Consider the following 17,972-nt stretch of genomic DNA (forward strand, 5'->3'; position numbering starts at 1 on the left):
GTCTGTGTAATACATCTTGATATCTGGTATTGAGATCCCACCTACTTTGTTCTTCTTTCTCAGGATTGCTGCAGCTATTCGGGGTCTTTTTCTATTCCAGATGAATTTTTGAGAGTTTGTTCTAGGTCTGTGAAATACACTGTTGGTATTTTAATGGGGAGTGCACTGAATCTATAGATTGCTTTGGGTAGTATGGACATTTTGATGATTGGTTGATTCTATGAATCCATGAACACGGTGATGATATATATATCATCATCATCATCATCATGATTATAAGATCCCTGAGTGGAATATTGTAACTACAATTTTCAGGAAAAAGAAAAAGAAAAATGAGTTGTTTTCACACTGATTAGCAACTGCATCTCATTGCACAGCAGTATGGAGAAACGGATTTGAAAACATAGCAGCAAGATTAGTGGGGCCTTTGAGCCAGAGGTTCAATTTGGGTCCCATCATTTTACCTGGCAACAGTGGGAGTTAGCAGGCATCGGGCTGTGCAGAAGGATTTGCATGTAAATTAAAACAGTTTGGGGCATTTTGCCTTGCCTCAGTAAAAGAGAAACATCGCTTTTCACTGGCACTACAAAAATCAAACGGAGGTTAACACAGAAGGAATCAGGGCAGAGTCCATTACTGGGAGAGCTAATTTGGCGGGTGCACAAACTCTTGGAGATCATGGGCCGTGCTCCAAGGGAGCACTAAAGAGTTTGAAAAATGCAGGTGTGGAAGGTATTAAAGGACAAAGCACAGACACAGCATTCTGAAATTTAGAGGCAAAAACTCACCAAATGTAGAATAATTATTTTATTTTTAATATTATTTTGAAGTGTTATATATTTTAAATTTATACCTCCTACTTTACATAATAAATACATATTAGTATTTAAAACATTTAAATTAAAATTTTTAAATAATGGAAATAAAATAAAGGATGTCTAACATTATAATGAAGCGTCATGTGCCTGATCATAGTGTGGATTTTTGAAAATTCATTTTAGCCCTGTACCTCTAGCCTAGAATTGTAATAGCCTGGTCTTGAAATCATTAAACTTTAACAGATTATCTCAGTCGTATAGCCCCTAAAGCCCAGTCAAAAACCTTCTGAGATGAAGGTTTTTAATTTCTACCCAGACTATATTAAACATCCTTTCTTTATTATTCATTTATTCACATAGTCACTTATTCAAAAAAACACAAATTTAGTGCTTTACGACATTTAAGGACAATGTGAAACAATATCAGGCATAGAGAAATGTGATTATTAGTCATAGATTTGTGCTGTCAAGAAGGCCATCATCTAACATAAAATAAGATATATGCAAAAATAAAGACCACAGAAGACAAACTTCAAAATATACATTTATAAAGTAGTATCAAGGCAGTGCCTTGAAAATTCAACGGAGAGAGAGAGCATACAGAAAAAAAAAATGAGTATCATTCAATATAAAACAAACTACAGTGATTGAGGTTTTTAATTTTTTATATCTTTTTTAAAGAGCAAAGCTATCATCATTTAATTAGAAATTGGAAGAAATATTTTGCAAGTCAACACAAAAATGTATCTTTAAAACTCCTAAAATTACACAGATTTGTATCAGGGAGTATATATAAGGTTACTGTCCCTGTCCAGAATGTTCAGGGATTAGACCCTTCTCCTAACACTTTGTGTTGGCCAATATGAGCATAGTGAGAAGCAGAGAGCCCTGATTTTGAGATGTCGCCATCTACCCACATCATGACTCCAAAAACAAACAAACAAAAAACTATATGTTTCTTTCCTAAAGACCTAATGTGCAAAGCAGTATCATAAAGATATGATATTGCATAGGATATCATGCTGTTCATCCTACTGAAAATGAGATATAAATGTTGATAAACAGTGTTTAAATAGCAACAGACACATTATATTGTGTTCACTTCTCTGGGCTCCAGGACCTCAGTGAGAGATAAGGTGATAAATAGGCAGTAAAGTGTAGAGTTTAAGAAGTCAGGCCACCACTTCTGCAATTCATCAGGTAAGTGATTTTAGACTAATTATTTAAACTATCTAAGTCTTAGTTTTCTCAATGGTAAAATGGGGTAAGTATATTTACCCTAAAGCAACTTTGGGAGTTTTAAATGACCATAGCCAATAACACAGCATGGTAGCTAGCACACAGTAAATGCTCAATGAATGACAGTGATGATAATAAGGAGATGTTAGAGATGTGTCCAAGGCCTACTGACCAAGAGATGGAACAAATGCCCACAGTGAGTCAGACAGCTAGGCAGAGAACCACTGCAGAAATCCTACAGAAATTAAATTAGGATCCAAGATAGCTGACTTGGACATTGTGCCAAGGAATCAAGCTGCAGTGTGATAATTGCTCACACCATTTCTCCTCATATAACACATCTTATCAACTGCCTTAACACTTAGAAACCAAAACAGTGATTAATAACAAAGTTTTCAGGATGGGAATCTAGCTAATAGGAAATATTAAACTTAAAAATAATACCAAAGACACAGCTTCCTATTTTGACTATAAGTAAAACTACCAGCCTGTACAGAAAGCTCATGTTTGCTAGGACTGAAACAATTGTTGCTAACCAATCCCCCAAATGCATCAAATAGCATATAGCTCAGCAAAATCCAAGGCTAGTCTGGAAACTCAGCCTATGTAACTAAGACAGAAAGTATAGGCATCAAGATAGGTAAGAATAAAGTTAATAGCAGGTGTATATATGTCTGTATATACATGTATACGTATGTATATATGTATGAACATTCACACATATCTATATATACATATGAAATAATATATTTAAGAAAGCTAATTTTCCAGAAAACACACACACATTCTAATCTCACTTCTTTCCAAAGACAGGATAATATTTCAGACACAACAAAAAATAGGGGGGAAAAAAGCATTCACTATTTTTACATGTTGCTTACATTCAGTTAAATATAATCTTCTCCAGAAATGAACTTACAAATGTCGAGCTTTATTTGCAACCCTGCTGGATTAGGAAGACCAGCCATGCCATCACTAGGGCAAACAAGGTGATATTTGGAGCCACGATAGTGGCCAGAGAGACGAAAAAACAGGTGCATGTAAAAGATACACAGCAATTGATGTCAATACAGTAACTGGCAAATAACAGGACATTTGGAACAAGGGACAGGAAGCAGTCCAACTTCAAGCAAAACTGACTTGACTTGATAACAAAACAGGGACCATGCAGAAGAAGAAGTGGATTGGACCTAGAGATGATGAACTGAGTTTGAGACAAATTTAGAGACCAATTACAGAAATGTTCAGCATACCTCATTTTGTTGGGCTCTGATTTCCTGCAATTAGCAGACATCCCATTTTTTATAAACTGAAGGTTTGTGGCAACCTTGCATTAAGCAAGGCTTTCAGCAACATTTTCTCACTGAAAGCTCAAATGATGGTCAGCATTTCTTTAGCAAAAATGTATTTCTTAATTAAGGTCTGCACATTTTTTTGGCATAAAATTACTATACGCGTTCTCAACTACATTATACTGTAAACATAACTTTTATATGTATTGGGAAACCAAAATATTCATGTGAATCCTTTATCGCAATATTTGCTTCACTATGGCTGTCTGGGACCAAACCCGCAACATCTGAGGCATGCCTCTATTACTTTGAAAAATATTGTAACGCCTGTTTCTTATTTTATATAATAACTAGAGGCCTAATGCACGAAATTCGTGCAAGGGGCTTGGCCCTCGCAGCCGCAGCGGCTTGCCTTGGCCCTTGCAGCCCTGGCTTCATCTGAAAGGTCATCCAGAAGGACGTCCGGAAGGTCGTTTGGCTGTCCGGTATAATTAGCATATTACCCTTTTATTATAGATAAGTAGGAATAAATTTAATTGAGCTGAAAATTCATTAAGTTTAATAGATAAAAACAAAAGATAACAGGACTCTGAATTACAATAAAATAGAGAAAAATGTCTTGATAGTGATAAAGCCTACATCTCAAAAAATGAATTCCTTCATGAAGCCCGTTTCTCTCTTTTGTTTTAAAATATATTTTTACTAGAGGCCCAATGCACGAAATTTATGCAAGAGCAGGCCTTCCTTCCCCTGACTGCCAGCACCAGCTTCCCTCTGGCACCCGGGACCCGGGCTTCCCTGGCAGCCCCAGCTTCCTTTGGACATCTGGTCTAATTAGCATATTAAGCTTTTATTTTATAGATTGATTTCAGATAGGAAGAGAGAGGGATAGAGTGATAGAAACATCAATAGTGAGAGAATCATCGATCTGCTGCCTCCTGCATGCCTGCAGCACTGGGGATCGAGCCCGCAACTGACAAGGAATCAAACTGTGAACTCCTAGTCCATAGGTCAATGCTCACCCACTGAGCAACACAGGCTGGGCCCATTTCTCTCGCTATATTCAGATCATTGAAAACAATAGCTATAAAACCCTACAGCATCATCCTTACACAACCTAGAGAGGTAGGATACTTGCTAGATAACATTTGGCCTATAAAATGGAGGATTTCCCCGGTGATGTATGGGAACAACATGAGCATTCTGCTCAAGAATAATCAGTAGTAATATTTATAGTTACTAAAAACTCTATTCAGAAAGAACACTTAACAAGCAAGTATTCCTGTTTGGCAATTCTAGAAAGGGGAAAAAAAACACAGCTTTTTATTATTTACTCTCAAAAGTGGACTGCCATTTTCTCTTCCTCAGAGCACTGCACTTATGATAATCCTTGCTATCCAACAGAAAAGATGTACAAGTGGCTTGTAACCCAACAGCCAAGATCTGGAAAGAGCCCAGGTGCCCATCAGTAGATGAGTGGATAGAAAAGCTGTGATACATTTACACAGTGGAATACTATGCAACTGTAAAATAAAAAGGAAATCTTACCTGTGCGACAGCTTGGATGGAGCTAGAGAGTATTATCCTGAGTGAAATAAGCCAGTCAGAGAAAGACAAATTTTACAAAGTGGAATACGACACAACTGTAAAATAAAAAGGAAATCTTACCTTGTGCAACAGCTTGGATGGAGCTGGAGAGTATTACCCTGAGTGAAATAAGCCAGTCAGAGAAAGACAAATACCATATGATCTCACTTCTATGTGGAATATATGGACCAAATAAACCAACGAATAAAATAGAAACAGAGGCATGGATATGTGGAACAGACTGACAGCTGTCAGAGGGGAGGGGTGTTGTGGGGCTGGGTGAAAGAAGGTGAAAGGATATATATCCTATCTAATAAAAGAGTAATATGCAACGAATTTCGTGCACCAGGCCTCTAATATATATATATATCACATAAACACAGACAACACGGTGGTGATAGCCAGAGGGAAGAGGGCTGGGAGTAGGTGGAAGTGGGCAAAGAGATGATAAATGGGGTGGAAAGAGACTTTGCTTTAGCCCTAGCTGGGTAGCTCAGTCAGTTAGAACATCATCCTGATACAACAAGGTTGTGGGTTTGATCCTCAGTCAGGGCACAGACGAGAATCAACCAGTGAATGCATATATAAGTACAACAACAAAGTGATGATTTATCTCTCTCCTTCCCTCCCCCTCACTCTCTAAGTAATTAATTTAAATTATTTTTATAATGAGACTTTGCTTTGAGCGATGGGCACATGATGCAGTCGGCAGATGACTGTTTGTTGAGTTGTACACTTGAAACCTGTATGGTTTTGTGAACCTATGTCACCCCAATAAATTCAATAAAAATATAAACTGCTTGTAACCAACTAATTAGAATAGGAGCAGCACATATGTTCATATATGCACACATATATTGTACAAATATACATAGATATTAATGCAGTAAATAGAGTTTAAAATGAGAATTTTTACTTAATCACAAATTGGAAACTTAAAAAACATTGTTTTCCTTTAAAATCACAAGCTCAAAATGACATATGAATAGGAAGAAGACCATTAATAACGAGTTCTGTTATTCCCCTGACTTGGTAAATTTTTTATATGTAAAAGGTACATATCGTCAGGGTTGAGATAGACACTGGAAAAGTACTGCTTAGGGAAGTACCATTGATGTCAACATAGTAAGCAGTTTGGCAGAGTCAAAATTTTTCCTAAGGGGAGTTTCCTAAATAATGGCTCGGCTACTACCTCTCATTATTAGAATAGCATCTAATGATTTCTTAGCTCAGACTCTAGATGATATTGGTTTCTGGGGAGTAAGTTTTCATATCCCTGGATCTCTACAAGTTATGAAAAATTACCTCACCTGGAAAACAATGACCTACAGGAGTGAAGGGAACCATAAGTAATTATAAATAGTTCATTATGTCAACATTTACCGAAAGAAACTGTTCTCTCGCTGAAAGCCATGACGAGAAGATTCTATGGACACTGAAACAGAGCCTGCTAACCACAGGTCTGGGGAGCAGAGTCTTATTAGATTTGAACCTCCTACTGCCCTTCCTGGAACCATACTTCCTAGCTGGTCCAGCACCTAGGGCTGCTGTTCACTTCCATTTTATGAAATAACATATTGGGGTCATCTTCACGTAAGTTAACTAAGTGATTTATTGTCCAAAATGGAGCAGTAAGCATACACTCCGACTGCCCTGTTACATCCCCTTTGCACAGGGGAGAACGTGGCGCTGTAACGCTCCTGATTCAGCACGTGAAAATGAAGCAGGTACCAATGGAGAGAGAGACAGAGAGAATGAATAGAGTGCACCAAGGTCAGCCCGGAAAGGGGGAAAGAACACAAAGAGCACAAAGTCACTTGATGGTTATGTGAAGGGGAAGGGGCTGCTTTATTTCCTGACTCGGTGACGAGAAGGGATGTACGTGGGTTGTATCTGAGCCTCGAGGTGCTTGTTTAATGCCAGTGGGTAGCCTCTCCACACCACCCAGGCAGCATAGACTAGTATACATACTATATATATGGTATAGTCTATCTACATGCATGTCTCATACAGTAACAAATATATAACACTTGACTAGAACTAATGTATCCTCCAAATCTGCATTTTCCATACCTGATTTAAATGATTTTAAAATCATAATTGGCTACAAGATTGAACAGATGTGTGTTTATTTATGTATTGTGTGTATATGTACGGAATTTCCTATAAATACACATATGAGTATATCCAGGGCTAACTTAGATTTTCAAAATCATTTAAGTCAACCTGGGGAAAATCTACTATAATGTATTCAGATACGGTTACCTATTAAATTCTACTTACTGATACATCATATTTTCTTGATATTAAGATGTAATCTAACTTAAGAATCACTTTCAATTGCAGGGGGGAAAATACATGTTAAACATCCACATTGATTTTAAATGCTATCCCAGTTTTAGAAATAGAATAACACAACTTGACATTGAAAAAGTATAACCGTAGGGTTGGGTGCTTTAAAAGAAGACGTATCCAAAAATAAGGAAACTCTCTAAAGAAATTATGTGGAAGATTTTAATAAATAATGAGAGCTAACAGCTTAACTGATATGGTTCAAATTAGGACTAGCACTCTGGGTACCAGTGGCCTCTAGATATTAAATCAAGCAGTAAATTGTGTGTGCGAGCACACACAGACACATAGAAATAAACATATTATGGTTTATTATTTGTCCTAATCCTTACTATAGGGATCACAAATTACTCACATTAGAGTTATTTCTAAGTAAGCCAGGAATGATGTAGTATACATGACCCATAAGTTTTCATGGCAAATAAGAACAAATATACAAAATCCTAGAGATATATGACCCATAACACATTACAGAGCATCAATTTCCCAGAGGCTAATATAAAACTGATGTACCCAATAACAGGTCTATTTTCATTCTCTCCTATAATTCAAATCTATTCATGCTACACAATTACTTTTGCATATTACCACATTGTAGTTACATGAGCTATTTCATCTGTAAAACTTGGAATTCTTACGTTAAATGAGCACCTTTGGAAGCATCCTATTATTTTCTTTATGATCTTTCAATCACCTTAATTATTTTTTTAAAGTGTATAATGTCTTTTATTCACATATCAGATAACTGCATGCTTCAAATTTTAAAATCCACATAAAAATAAAGTTACTCAGGAATTTAATTTGATGAACTGAACTACATTTCTGTCTCCAAGGACTAAGCCCTGAACACCTGATACATTAAAATGTTCATATTAAAAATGAACAAACTCAAAAGAAGTGAATGCTATTATTTAAGAAGAAACAGAAGTATTTGCTAACCCAATTTTTATTGAAGAAAAAATAAATGTGAGTAGAAGAGTAGGAATGGAATAAGAAGAGGCAAAGAGGTTTCTTATACATGGAGAAAATGATCAATAAAAGAATAACACCTATACATTATATTTTACTTACTTTTGGGCTCTAATCTCAGCTGAAATCAGAAAGGAATATAGTCTGAAGTACTTAAACAGAAATATATTTCATCCACTCACAAAGCAAGAGCGGCAGGAGATTTTATCCAAGGCAATTAGACATCATGATTTAGTAATTAGGATAGTAAACAGAGATGAAGGCTGAGTAGAAAAATCTATTATAATGATGTATTCAAATATGGTTACCTGTTAAATTCTACTTACTGATACATCAGATTTTCTAGATACTAAGATGTAATCGAAGAATCACTTTCAATTGCAAATCTGCCTGCGTTTTAGGACAAGTTTCTGTCTTATTGAAAAACATGAGAATAAGCTCTAAACTTTGACATCTGACATTTCAGACTACCCTTTGTCTGTAACATGTATGTCTCCTTCTGTCACTCTGGCCCTTTTCCTGCTATCTTTAGATCTTGCATTTGTCACTAAACTTCAGTGAGCAAGGGGATCCCTTCCTGATGTACACCACTGGTTCCTTCAAACTAGCATCATCCTTTCATGCTTTTTAGACCTTCATAGGAGTCACAGATTCTTCCTGGGAGTTCTCTAAACCTAAATTTTAGATATATGAACCAAACCACAGACATTACTGTTTCACAGAATTCTCATGGTGAAATAAATGTTTAAGAAGTTACTGACACAGACAATAACAGTGCAGGGAAGGACAGAGGGGGTGCGGGACAGAGGAGGATCATAGGGAGAACAAAGGGGGCATCTGTAATACTTTCAACAATAAAGACAAATGAGAGAAGACAAAGTTATTGCGTAAGAGGAGCCAGAATGACTTGCGTAGACAATTCTCTTCTGCTGTGGTTTTCAAGTGTGCTTGTGGGTTACCAGTGCCCGCCTCCCATGGGAATTTGTAAAAATGCAAATTCCAGGTTCCGCCTCTGACCAACTGGAACAGAAACTCATGGGATGGAGGTTGGGGGGTGGGGGAGAGGGAGGGAGGGGGTTGGCTTTCCACACATAACCAAGTAATAGTTTTCTTAGTTCTGACTAAAGCCACAATTGTACCCCCGTGAGGAAAAGCACTTTTCTGACTCTCCCAATGAAGATTTTAGCATTTTCAGAAACACTTAGCTTACTATTTGTCTGGAGGTTCTAGATAAGAATTGGACAGCTTCACCCCAGACTTTAATAGTGTCACACTGTGTTGACGATGATAAGAACAAGGGACATTAGAGGGGGAGCATGGGGACACCTGAGCCACATCACGAGAGAGATCAGTCAGGGGAGCACTCTCACAGTCCTCAGATCTTGCCCCCAGAATCGTCTACCTTTTTATAAATGCCTTTTCTCGTGTCATTTTCCCCCAGATTCCTTTATCGATGAATGTGTCAACCTTCCTGGCATACGACCAGCCCACAATAAGTTACTGTGGGGTGCACCATGAACTTCTCTCCCATAAGTCCTTTGAGACGACGGCACAGGAAGATACGATGGAAACGCACCTAGAGACTGAGCTGGACCTGAGCACAATCACGGCCGGCCGCATCAGTGACCACAAGCAGCATCTGGCCTAACCGCGCTACACGGTGGCCGGGGGCGGCCACCAAACCGTAACCTCAAGGACAAAAAGAGGAAGATTTGTTCGGTGTGGACTCTAAAAACGAAACAAAAAAAAATCCCCTGTTAAAAATCCAAGATTGATTCATGAAATAAAGAAGACATTAATTGTTTCAAGTCTATACTTTGTAATTAGCTAAGTTGTGCAGTATTTTTTTTTACTTAAACAGAGTATTTCCCTGAAAGAAAAAAAAAATCTTTTTCCTCCTAAACTCATCCTACCTATCTGTAAAAACTGTACAGAGCTAATGTATTTTTCATATTGTAAAATTTCAATTATACAAACGACTGGTATGGACAGTACCATAATTTAATTACAGTTTACTTTACAAACTTTACACATTTCCGTTTCTAAAATTTTAAATTAACAAGAAATTATTTCCTGTGTTATTCAGAGTTACTCCGTTTTGTAGGGACTGTTTTGTTACTGCTTTTGTGCCCAGAAACCTTGACTAAAATTCTGTGCTGTGAGGAACATGCACGATTTTTATCATGCTTACTGCGTAGAATTTTATCTACTTGTTCCAGAAATAATACATTAACCAAAAAGGGTTTAATTGTTGAGACTTGTTAAGAAGTTCTTCAATTACATAGCCAGGTTTTTCTTATAAATGGAAAAAAAAAATCAAAGATTTTTTTTAACACTTCTTCTTCACAGACTTAACTGTTGCCTTGAATTACAGCCTAGTTTCTAAGCAGTGAAATGTAATGATAAAGAGGGATATTTTAACAACATATTTCTGAATGAATGACTCATTATTTCATTCTTTGGAGTAACCCATTGTTAAGGGTGGAAGGGGAAGTATGGACAAAACATCACTGGAAACAAAGGCCGTAACCACAGCAACAGTCTTTGATACATTAAAAAGGTGCAGCCGTCAGTGACGAACAAAAACTTGTTACGCGTCTTATTTTCAGGCCAAGGTGGATAACTGTACAGTAGCAATTTTTCTCCTATTTAACCCAAAGTGGTTTACTTAAAAAGAATCATCAGGCACGGCAAAATGTGGCTGGTTTTTAAGGCAACTTCTCATTTAGCGATGTGAGGCTATATTTTCGGGAACATTTCAAAGAAAATACAGGGATTTTTAATCTTTGTGTGCCACATCAGTTCTCTCCAGGGGAAGGAGCCTAAACATCTACAGCTCATTCAACATAGATCTGAGCCTTGGTGGAGAACTTGACCTAAATGCAAGTAGACTATGAGCATCCCAATACGTTCTAACTGGTTTATATCACCATCATAATGAGATTCACCTCCAGACTACCTGACAAATAACCCAGAGTAATTTGAAACCTCCCCAGAGCATATGTTGATTATAAAATTGTATTACATAGTTCATTCAAATCAAATTGTGAATACCTGACCTTTGAGATGCTGAAATAATCAACTTGTTTCTGGTATTTGCTTGACACACGTTACTGTTTGAAAATATTTCTATTTTATCTGTGGTAGTCACACATTCTTTTGTGTGTTTTTAAATATAAAACTATAAGTTTCCAATGTTGTTGCACTAGAAGTGCTTTCTTATGTTGTCATTTTATAATTATGACATCAAAAATAGGTTGAAAATATGTCAATCTTACAGGGGTCAAACAATCAAAAACAAGGAAGAAACAATTTGTGAAACCAATGTCCAACATTTAATTTTTTTATTTCTTCCAAAGAAATTATATCTACAAAAGTGTCATTTTATCATGGCAAATTTAAGAGCAACTTCCAGAAGTTGAAGAACCAACTTTAAAAAAATATATAGTGCAAATTTTTGTTAAAAATATACAAAGTCAGAAAGAAAAAAACAAAATGTTGAAAGAGGCAAACTCTCTTACTGATTTAAATTAAAGTTAACGTTACAGTACTTGTAACATTTCTACTTAACATTACATATTTTATAACATATTTTGCATAAATTATTTGCTATTCAAAATTTTTTGTCATTTTAAGTCAAATTTTAATCTTCAGTTTTTCTAATTTTGTTTCCTTGCAGAGTATTCTTAATTCTCTAAATTCAGAAATTGCTTTGCACAGTTAGCAAATTTATATAGAATTAATTATAAATATATTTGTGTGTCTAAAATCAAATGCCAAACTTTATTTACAATGTAAATCAAAATGTCATTTGTAAATTTCCTCATTAGAAGTTGGCCTTGCAAACATCCAAGCATCATTTAATTTCCAGACATTTTCAAATTGATAAATGACTTTAAAAAATTTTAGGTTCCAGGGAGCCTCACAGATATATGCCATTTATTTTTTGAAGCAAACCACTTTCTTTCAACAGTTTAAGTTCATCTAAAGTGAACAACTTGAATAGAAGCCATCACCTTGGAACCCTAGCTCTGTGCATCTGAGGACTTACTACAGTAAGAACCAACTAAACTGAGAATTTTAAGATTTCTCATATTTGAAATTAAAGGATCTTTAACACGGAGGAGGAGGAGGAGGAACAGCAGCAACAGCAGCTGGGTTATTTGTCTGCTTCATTTTTATACTGCCATGTCCAGGGGTAGGGGTGGTGGAAGTAAAAACCTGCTAGAGGAGACTGTGTCTGGAATCATGATCATATATTTTCCATTTATATATTTGTGTCTGAAATCTTTATTTCTAATCTATCTTTTTCAAATTCGATAATCTTCCTAACCACCCTGTTCCCATCCTCCCTTCCTGTCGATGCTCACCTATTTAAACAACTGAAATGTTTACGTAGTTGGAGTTGAAGAACACAGAATTTGACCCAACATGGTTATAATAACAGCAATAGCTGTGGGCTGTGGCAAACAATAAAGTTATGCAGTGTTTTGAGGTTTACAACCACATTTCACATAAACCTTCTCATTTTGTCTTCATAACCACCCTATGAAGACACATTAATTAATCTCAAAGAAGACTCGCCCAAGACACACAGCTAATAAATGGTAGAACTGAATCATTCTCAAAATTCAGAGCCTGTTAGTTTCTCCACTATACTAATATAAGCCTGCTCAGAGCCAGAGATATTAAGCAGAATGAAAAAAAAAATTAACATGTTGTTCAGTTATTTCTAATCTAATTCAGCTCCTCTATCTGTATAACACACGGACTAAATGAAATTTTTCTGTGTGCTACTCTGGGCTCTCACATTCCCAGTAAAACTTTTTGTTCAAAAAGTATAGCAAGCCATGGATTTCTTAACACACCATATCATCTGTAAGGACGCAGCACAGTTACTTACAGGAAGTGGATGCTTATTGGCCCCAAGGTACAGACATAAAATCGAGAAGCACAAGAAAAGAAACCAAAGACCGTCTAAATTCAGATTGCTTGGGTAGTTATAAAACAGATCCACAGTGAGAAATTTTACACATATTCAACTGAACACATATTCAATTGAGAGCTCATTTGGAAGACCTTGATAATTTTTTTATTTGTTTCAGCAAGAGTACTTCTTGAGCCATGAATTCTTATACTTGTTTCAACAGAGAACAATTTTTTCTATTCTCCTTTTAATAAAAAAAAATGAACCGCAATTTATCCAAACTGATGTACAGATGCTAAAACATGCTAATAGGCAAATAATATTTTACTAATCAGCTCATTTTTTATCGAGTCTCTATTCCTACTCCCTCCTGAATGTTAGAGAATCATAAAACCATACGGATTTTAATATAAATTATATTTTTAAAGGAAAGAAAGTTTGTTCAAATTTAACATTTAAGACAACTGACATAATCCTGATTTTATCAGTCTGGCTTCCCAAACTGCTAAGAAATAGCCAAACCTTTTTGCAAAAATATTTTCTAAAATAAAACCACCGTATAAGAGAGTAAGACATATATTTGTTTTTTTTATCTGCTCCTGGCTAAAAAGCCGCTATCATCTCTCAAACTAAACATTCAAACTAAGTAAAGACATTGAAAGCATAATAATAGGGGCTGGTGTGAACTATCTGGAAGCTGGAAAAAAGAAAAATCAGATGTGCTGAGTAGATGGCGGCACATCCAGGGAAAGGAAATGGACTGGCAGATACTGGGTTTCAGGAAAGATGGAGGTGAGAAATCTCTCGAGTGGTACATGCTATCACTGGCATAGCTCCTAACAGTTTATCACTCTGGGTAATAAATAGTATAACAATCTGGTAACACAAAAAAAGTAGCAGGTCCTGATGTGTTGGTTATGCAGTAAGCACCCAAAGGAGTTGGTCTGGCAGTAAGAAAGACCTTACCTTCTCAACTCTGTTTCTAACAAGAGAAGTACCAAGAGCAGGGGTCCCGGATCAATGCTTTCAAAACCCTGACATACCCACGAAGGCAGACTGACAATAAGCAACTGTGCATCATTTCACAACAACTCTAATAGGAAAAAAATATTTGAAAATTAAAAAGTAAAAAATACCAGGGTGGTGATTGGTTATTGTTAGAGGTCTCTGGTGGCTGGCATTATTTTACTGTGAGAGGAGACTGCTTATATTTAATATTTATAAATCTGAGGGTAAAATTTGGGTTTTTAAAAATCCAGTTGATTATTTACCTTTCTATTAAAGTCGGTGATCTTAAAGCAAGAGAGTGCCTTGGCATTTAGGACTTAGAAAACTCTAGTTCCTTCCTCTGTTCTCCCAAACATTTATAAATTTTATTTTATATGATATGTGTCTTACTGAAAAACTAAGTGAAAATTTGTTTTGTAGAAATCAAATAATATTTAAAATGTATCAAAGAACCTTGTGATGAAGGATTCTTAAAGTAAATCCTTTTTGTTTTCTAATCCAAAGCAACATCCACTAATTTATCTTTTGTAACTTCATTTCCATATATCTTGTGTTATACAAAGAACTGCATGACTTTGAAGGGTCTATGATACTGTCTTTGCTCAGACTACAGAAAATGAAGGACTGATTTTAGGTTTTGAGCTGGTATATACACACTACAGAGTGATCATTTTCAGTCAACTTCGCTTATCGAATTTATCTGGATTAGTGAAAAAACAGTATCGAGATGAGTGCATAAAGTTGACCGTTACGTGTTTTTTTTCTATTTATTGGTTTAAACGTTTACCACTTATCATATCCTACAAGATCAAAATGACCCCAAGTCCCTTTGGTCCAGACGATATTTACTGAACCAAAATCTGTAAACCTAATCTCTGATGCATATTAAGCTTTATAAAATATTGTCCAAATGAATTTACTTTTACCAAGTCATCCAACGGTTTTTACTCTAGTCTCAAATTAATAATTCTTGTGCTCTCCTAAGTCCATGTGAATCTGTTATTCTAAGCCTGACTGGAGGAATACGCACAAAGGACAACTATACATACACGGGTCAGGCTGTTTCCCGACAGACTGTGTTGTTTATATAGATTCTGCTCTCCATTAGCTCTTTCAACAGGAATATCTGAAAAGAGTCTTAAGTCAGCTGGGTTATTCACTTCGCTAACTTATTTGCTCCTACAGATAATAATGTAACAGCTGAAAAGCTGGAGGTGGGGAGAGAGGATGTATCAGGCCACTGTGCTGTCCTCATCTTATTCTCAAACCAATTTAAGAAGTAGGTCTAACCACCCATTTACAAAAGAGGAAAATAAGGATCGTGGTAACTGAAAACTTGCCAAGGCTCCTACAGTAGAGCTGACAATTCAAATCCAGGTCATCAGGCTCTAAGAATGTGGTCCTACCTCCCAATAGCACATTTTCAAATGTGAAAAAAGACCATAATCAATAAAATTAGGTTCATATGTTTTAATAAATGGTGTAGATTGTGCTCTCTATAAGAAGACTATACTTCACTATTCTTAAACAGAAAAGTTGCATAAAGTATTTCACACTGTCGAAAGTTCCTTCAATATCGAGGTCAACAGCAACCTGATGGAAAGAAATATCCATTACTTTCTTGAAGTTTCATACATTGTTTCTTAAAAAGAGTGGACACATGAAAAAATAACCCTTAAAAAAATAAATATTCCCAAATATTCATATTGTATTTCTATTTCCTATTTCCCTAACATATGATAAAACTATTTTAAAATATAAGTAGATATCTACAATATAATTTTTAACTCATCTTAAAAATGGAGGGAAAGTTCTCAATAGAAGAAAAAACTATATAGATGAATAGTCAATAAAGTAACTAAATGCGAAGGACAATGTAAAGAGTATCACCAATAATCTATAGTTATAATGTTTTTTTCTTTTTACTGAATTTATTGGGTTCATTGTGTAGTCCAAGTGTCCAACAGTAGGTGAGTGGATAAAAAAGCTGCGGTACATTTACACCATGGGATACTACCAGGCTGTATAAAAGGAGGAAATGTTACCTTTTGCAATGGCAAGGGTGGATCTGGAGAACATTATGCTAAGTGAAATAAGCCGGGAAGAGAAAGATAAGTACCATATGATTTCATTCATATGTGGAATCTAATGTACATTCAAAAATGTTTACTCACAATGACATAGCTTGGATTGCAGAATATTTCCTAGGAATGACTTTATGCGGGACTATTTTTATAGGAGCATTATTACTTACACAAAGGACCTGAGATCTGGAAGCAACGCTACTAAAGGATGCAGGAAGATATTTATAACAATATAGACTCTGCTTGTCCTATTACTCAGAACATAATATATATAGTTTAAGTTAATTATATATAATTTTCCTTGTTAAGACAATGCAAATGTTTTCATCATTATGTTCAGGTGGCCAAATAAGAATTTTTGAGTTTATTTTTAAACTCATCTTCAAATAAATCTTCCTCACTCTCAGCTATTATCAAATGATTCTTAAACAGTTCCTTGATCCCATTAGTGTCTCTAGAAGCTTTTTATTCAACCATTGTGCTAACTGGCTCTTCTATTTCTCCCAGAATTTATACAAACCCAAGAAAATTTAATTAGGAAATTACACTAGCATGTTGCTCCATTACACTATCCAAATATAGCACCTACTTAAAACACCCTTGTCTTTTATAATACACGTGGGATTCTACAGCTAGTAAAATACCCTGTAGGTCTCATTTCTACTAAAAACTACCACTATTGTGATCAACTATGCTATAACTTTACAGCAAGGTATAAATCTGGCAAAGAAAGCAGCTCTAGCATCCTGAAGCAGAATGAATACATCTGCTTATTCTGGCACTACCACCTATCCAGAAATATCTGAAATACCTAATTTATCTGAAATATCTAGAGTAATTCTGATTTTGGACAACAGAGATGCTCCTGGGCTGAAAATGTGGTGAAAGACAAAGAAGAGGAGAAAAAATAACATGCTGGGAGGTAAGTGAATGAAATGTAATACAGTCTCATTAATCTGCAAGTCATTTTTAAAACTGAGAGTAGGAATTGAAACTTACAGTAACATTTATGCTATCAAGTGTCATCAGGAAAAGCCAAAATGGACATTAGGAACCTAAAAGCGAACAGGTATTTGTGATGGTGATACATATTAAAGAGATAGATTTCCCCAAAAGAGAGAATACATAACAAGAATAAAAATTAGTTTAAGAACTGTCACAATTACTTATCCAGAGAGAAACTGAAAAATCAGAGTAAAAGATCCAAACTAAATACCAAATGCTCTTTTCAAGATCAATTTTGAAATAGCCCCAAAGTATAAACCCCAAATTTCTGCTTCAACTATATGAGTGATTGCATAAGTTCATATATACCTCATCAAACTCTAATGTTGAGAAATGAATTGTATTTAAATATACTCCATCTGTTCTTACTGTTTTACATCAATGATATATTTGCACTTAATTACAGATCTATAAGTATAATGCCCTAAGCTAGTGGTCAGCAAACTCATTAGTCAATAGAGCCAAATATCAACAGTACAACGATTGAAATTTTTTTTGAAAGCCAAATTTTTTAAACAAACTATATAGGTAGGTACATTGTTATTAACTTAATTAGGGTACTCCTAAGGCTTAGGAAGAGCCACACTCAAGGGGCCAAAGAGCCGCATGTGGCTTGCGAGCCGCAGTTTGCCAACCACGGCCGTAAGCAATCTGATGAAAATGTGGTTAAAGATTGGGCCAACCCTGTCAT

General features: G+C 35.8%; 2 protein-coding genes across 2 annotated transcripts in view; one reads left to right on the forward strand and one right to left on the reverse strand.

Annotated features, from left to right (window-relative positions):
* The window catches only part of LRRTM3 (leucine rich repeat transmembrane neuronal 3), a 155,258-nt gene extending 144,605 nt beyond the window's left edge, over nucleotides 1-10,653 (forward strand). Inside the window, exon 4 of the mRNA XM_006760994.2 lies at nucleotides 9,699-10,653. Coding sequence (XP_006761057.1) covers nucleotides 9,699-9,905 — 207 coding nt within the window. The 3' untranslated portion in view covers nucleotides 9,906-10,653. The remainder of the gene's footprint in view (nucleotides 1-9,698) is intronic.
* The window catches only part of CTNNA3 (catenin alpha 3), a gene marked incomplete at its 3' end in the record, with an annotated part of 1,162,049 nt that overhangs the window by 762,504 nt on the left and 381,573 nt on the right, over nucleotides 1-17,972 (reverse strand). The gene's annotated exons all lie outside the window — the stretch shown is intronic.

The sequence above is a fragment of the Myotis davidii genome, unplaced genomic scaffold, assembly GCF_000327345.1.
Source record: "Myotis davidii unplaced genomic scaffold, ASM32734v1 scaffold134, whole genome shotgun sequence".
NCBI classification, from domain to species: Eukaryota; Metazoa; Chordata; class Mammalia; order Chiroptera; family Vespertilionidae; genus Myotis; species Myotis davidii.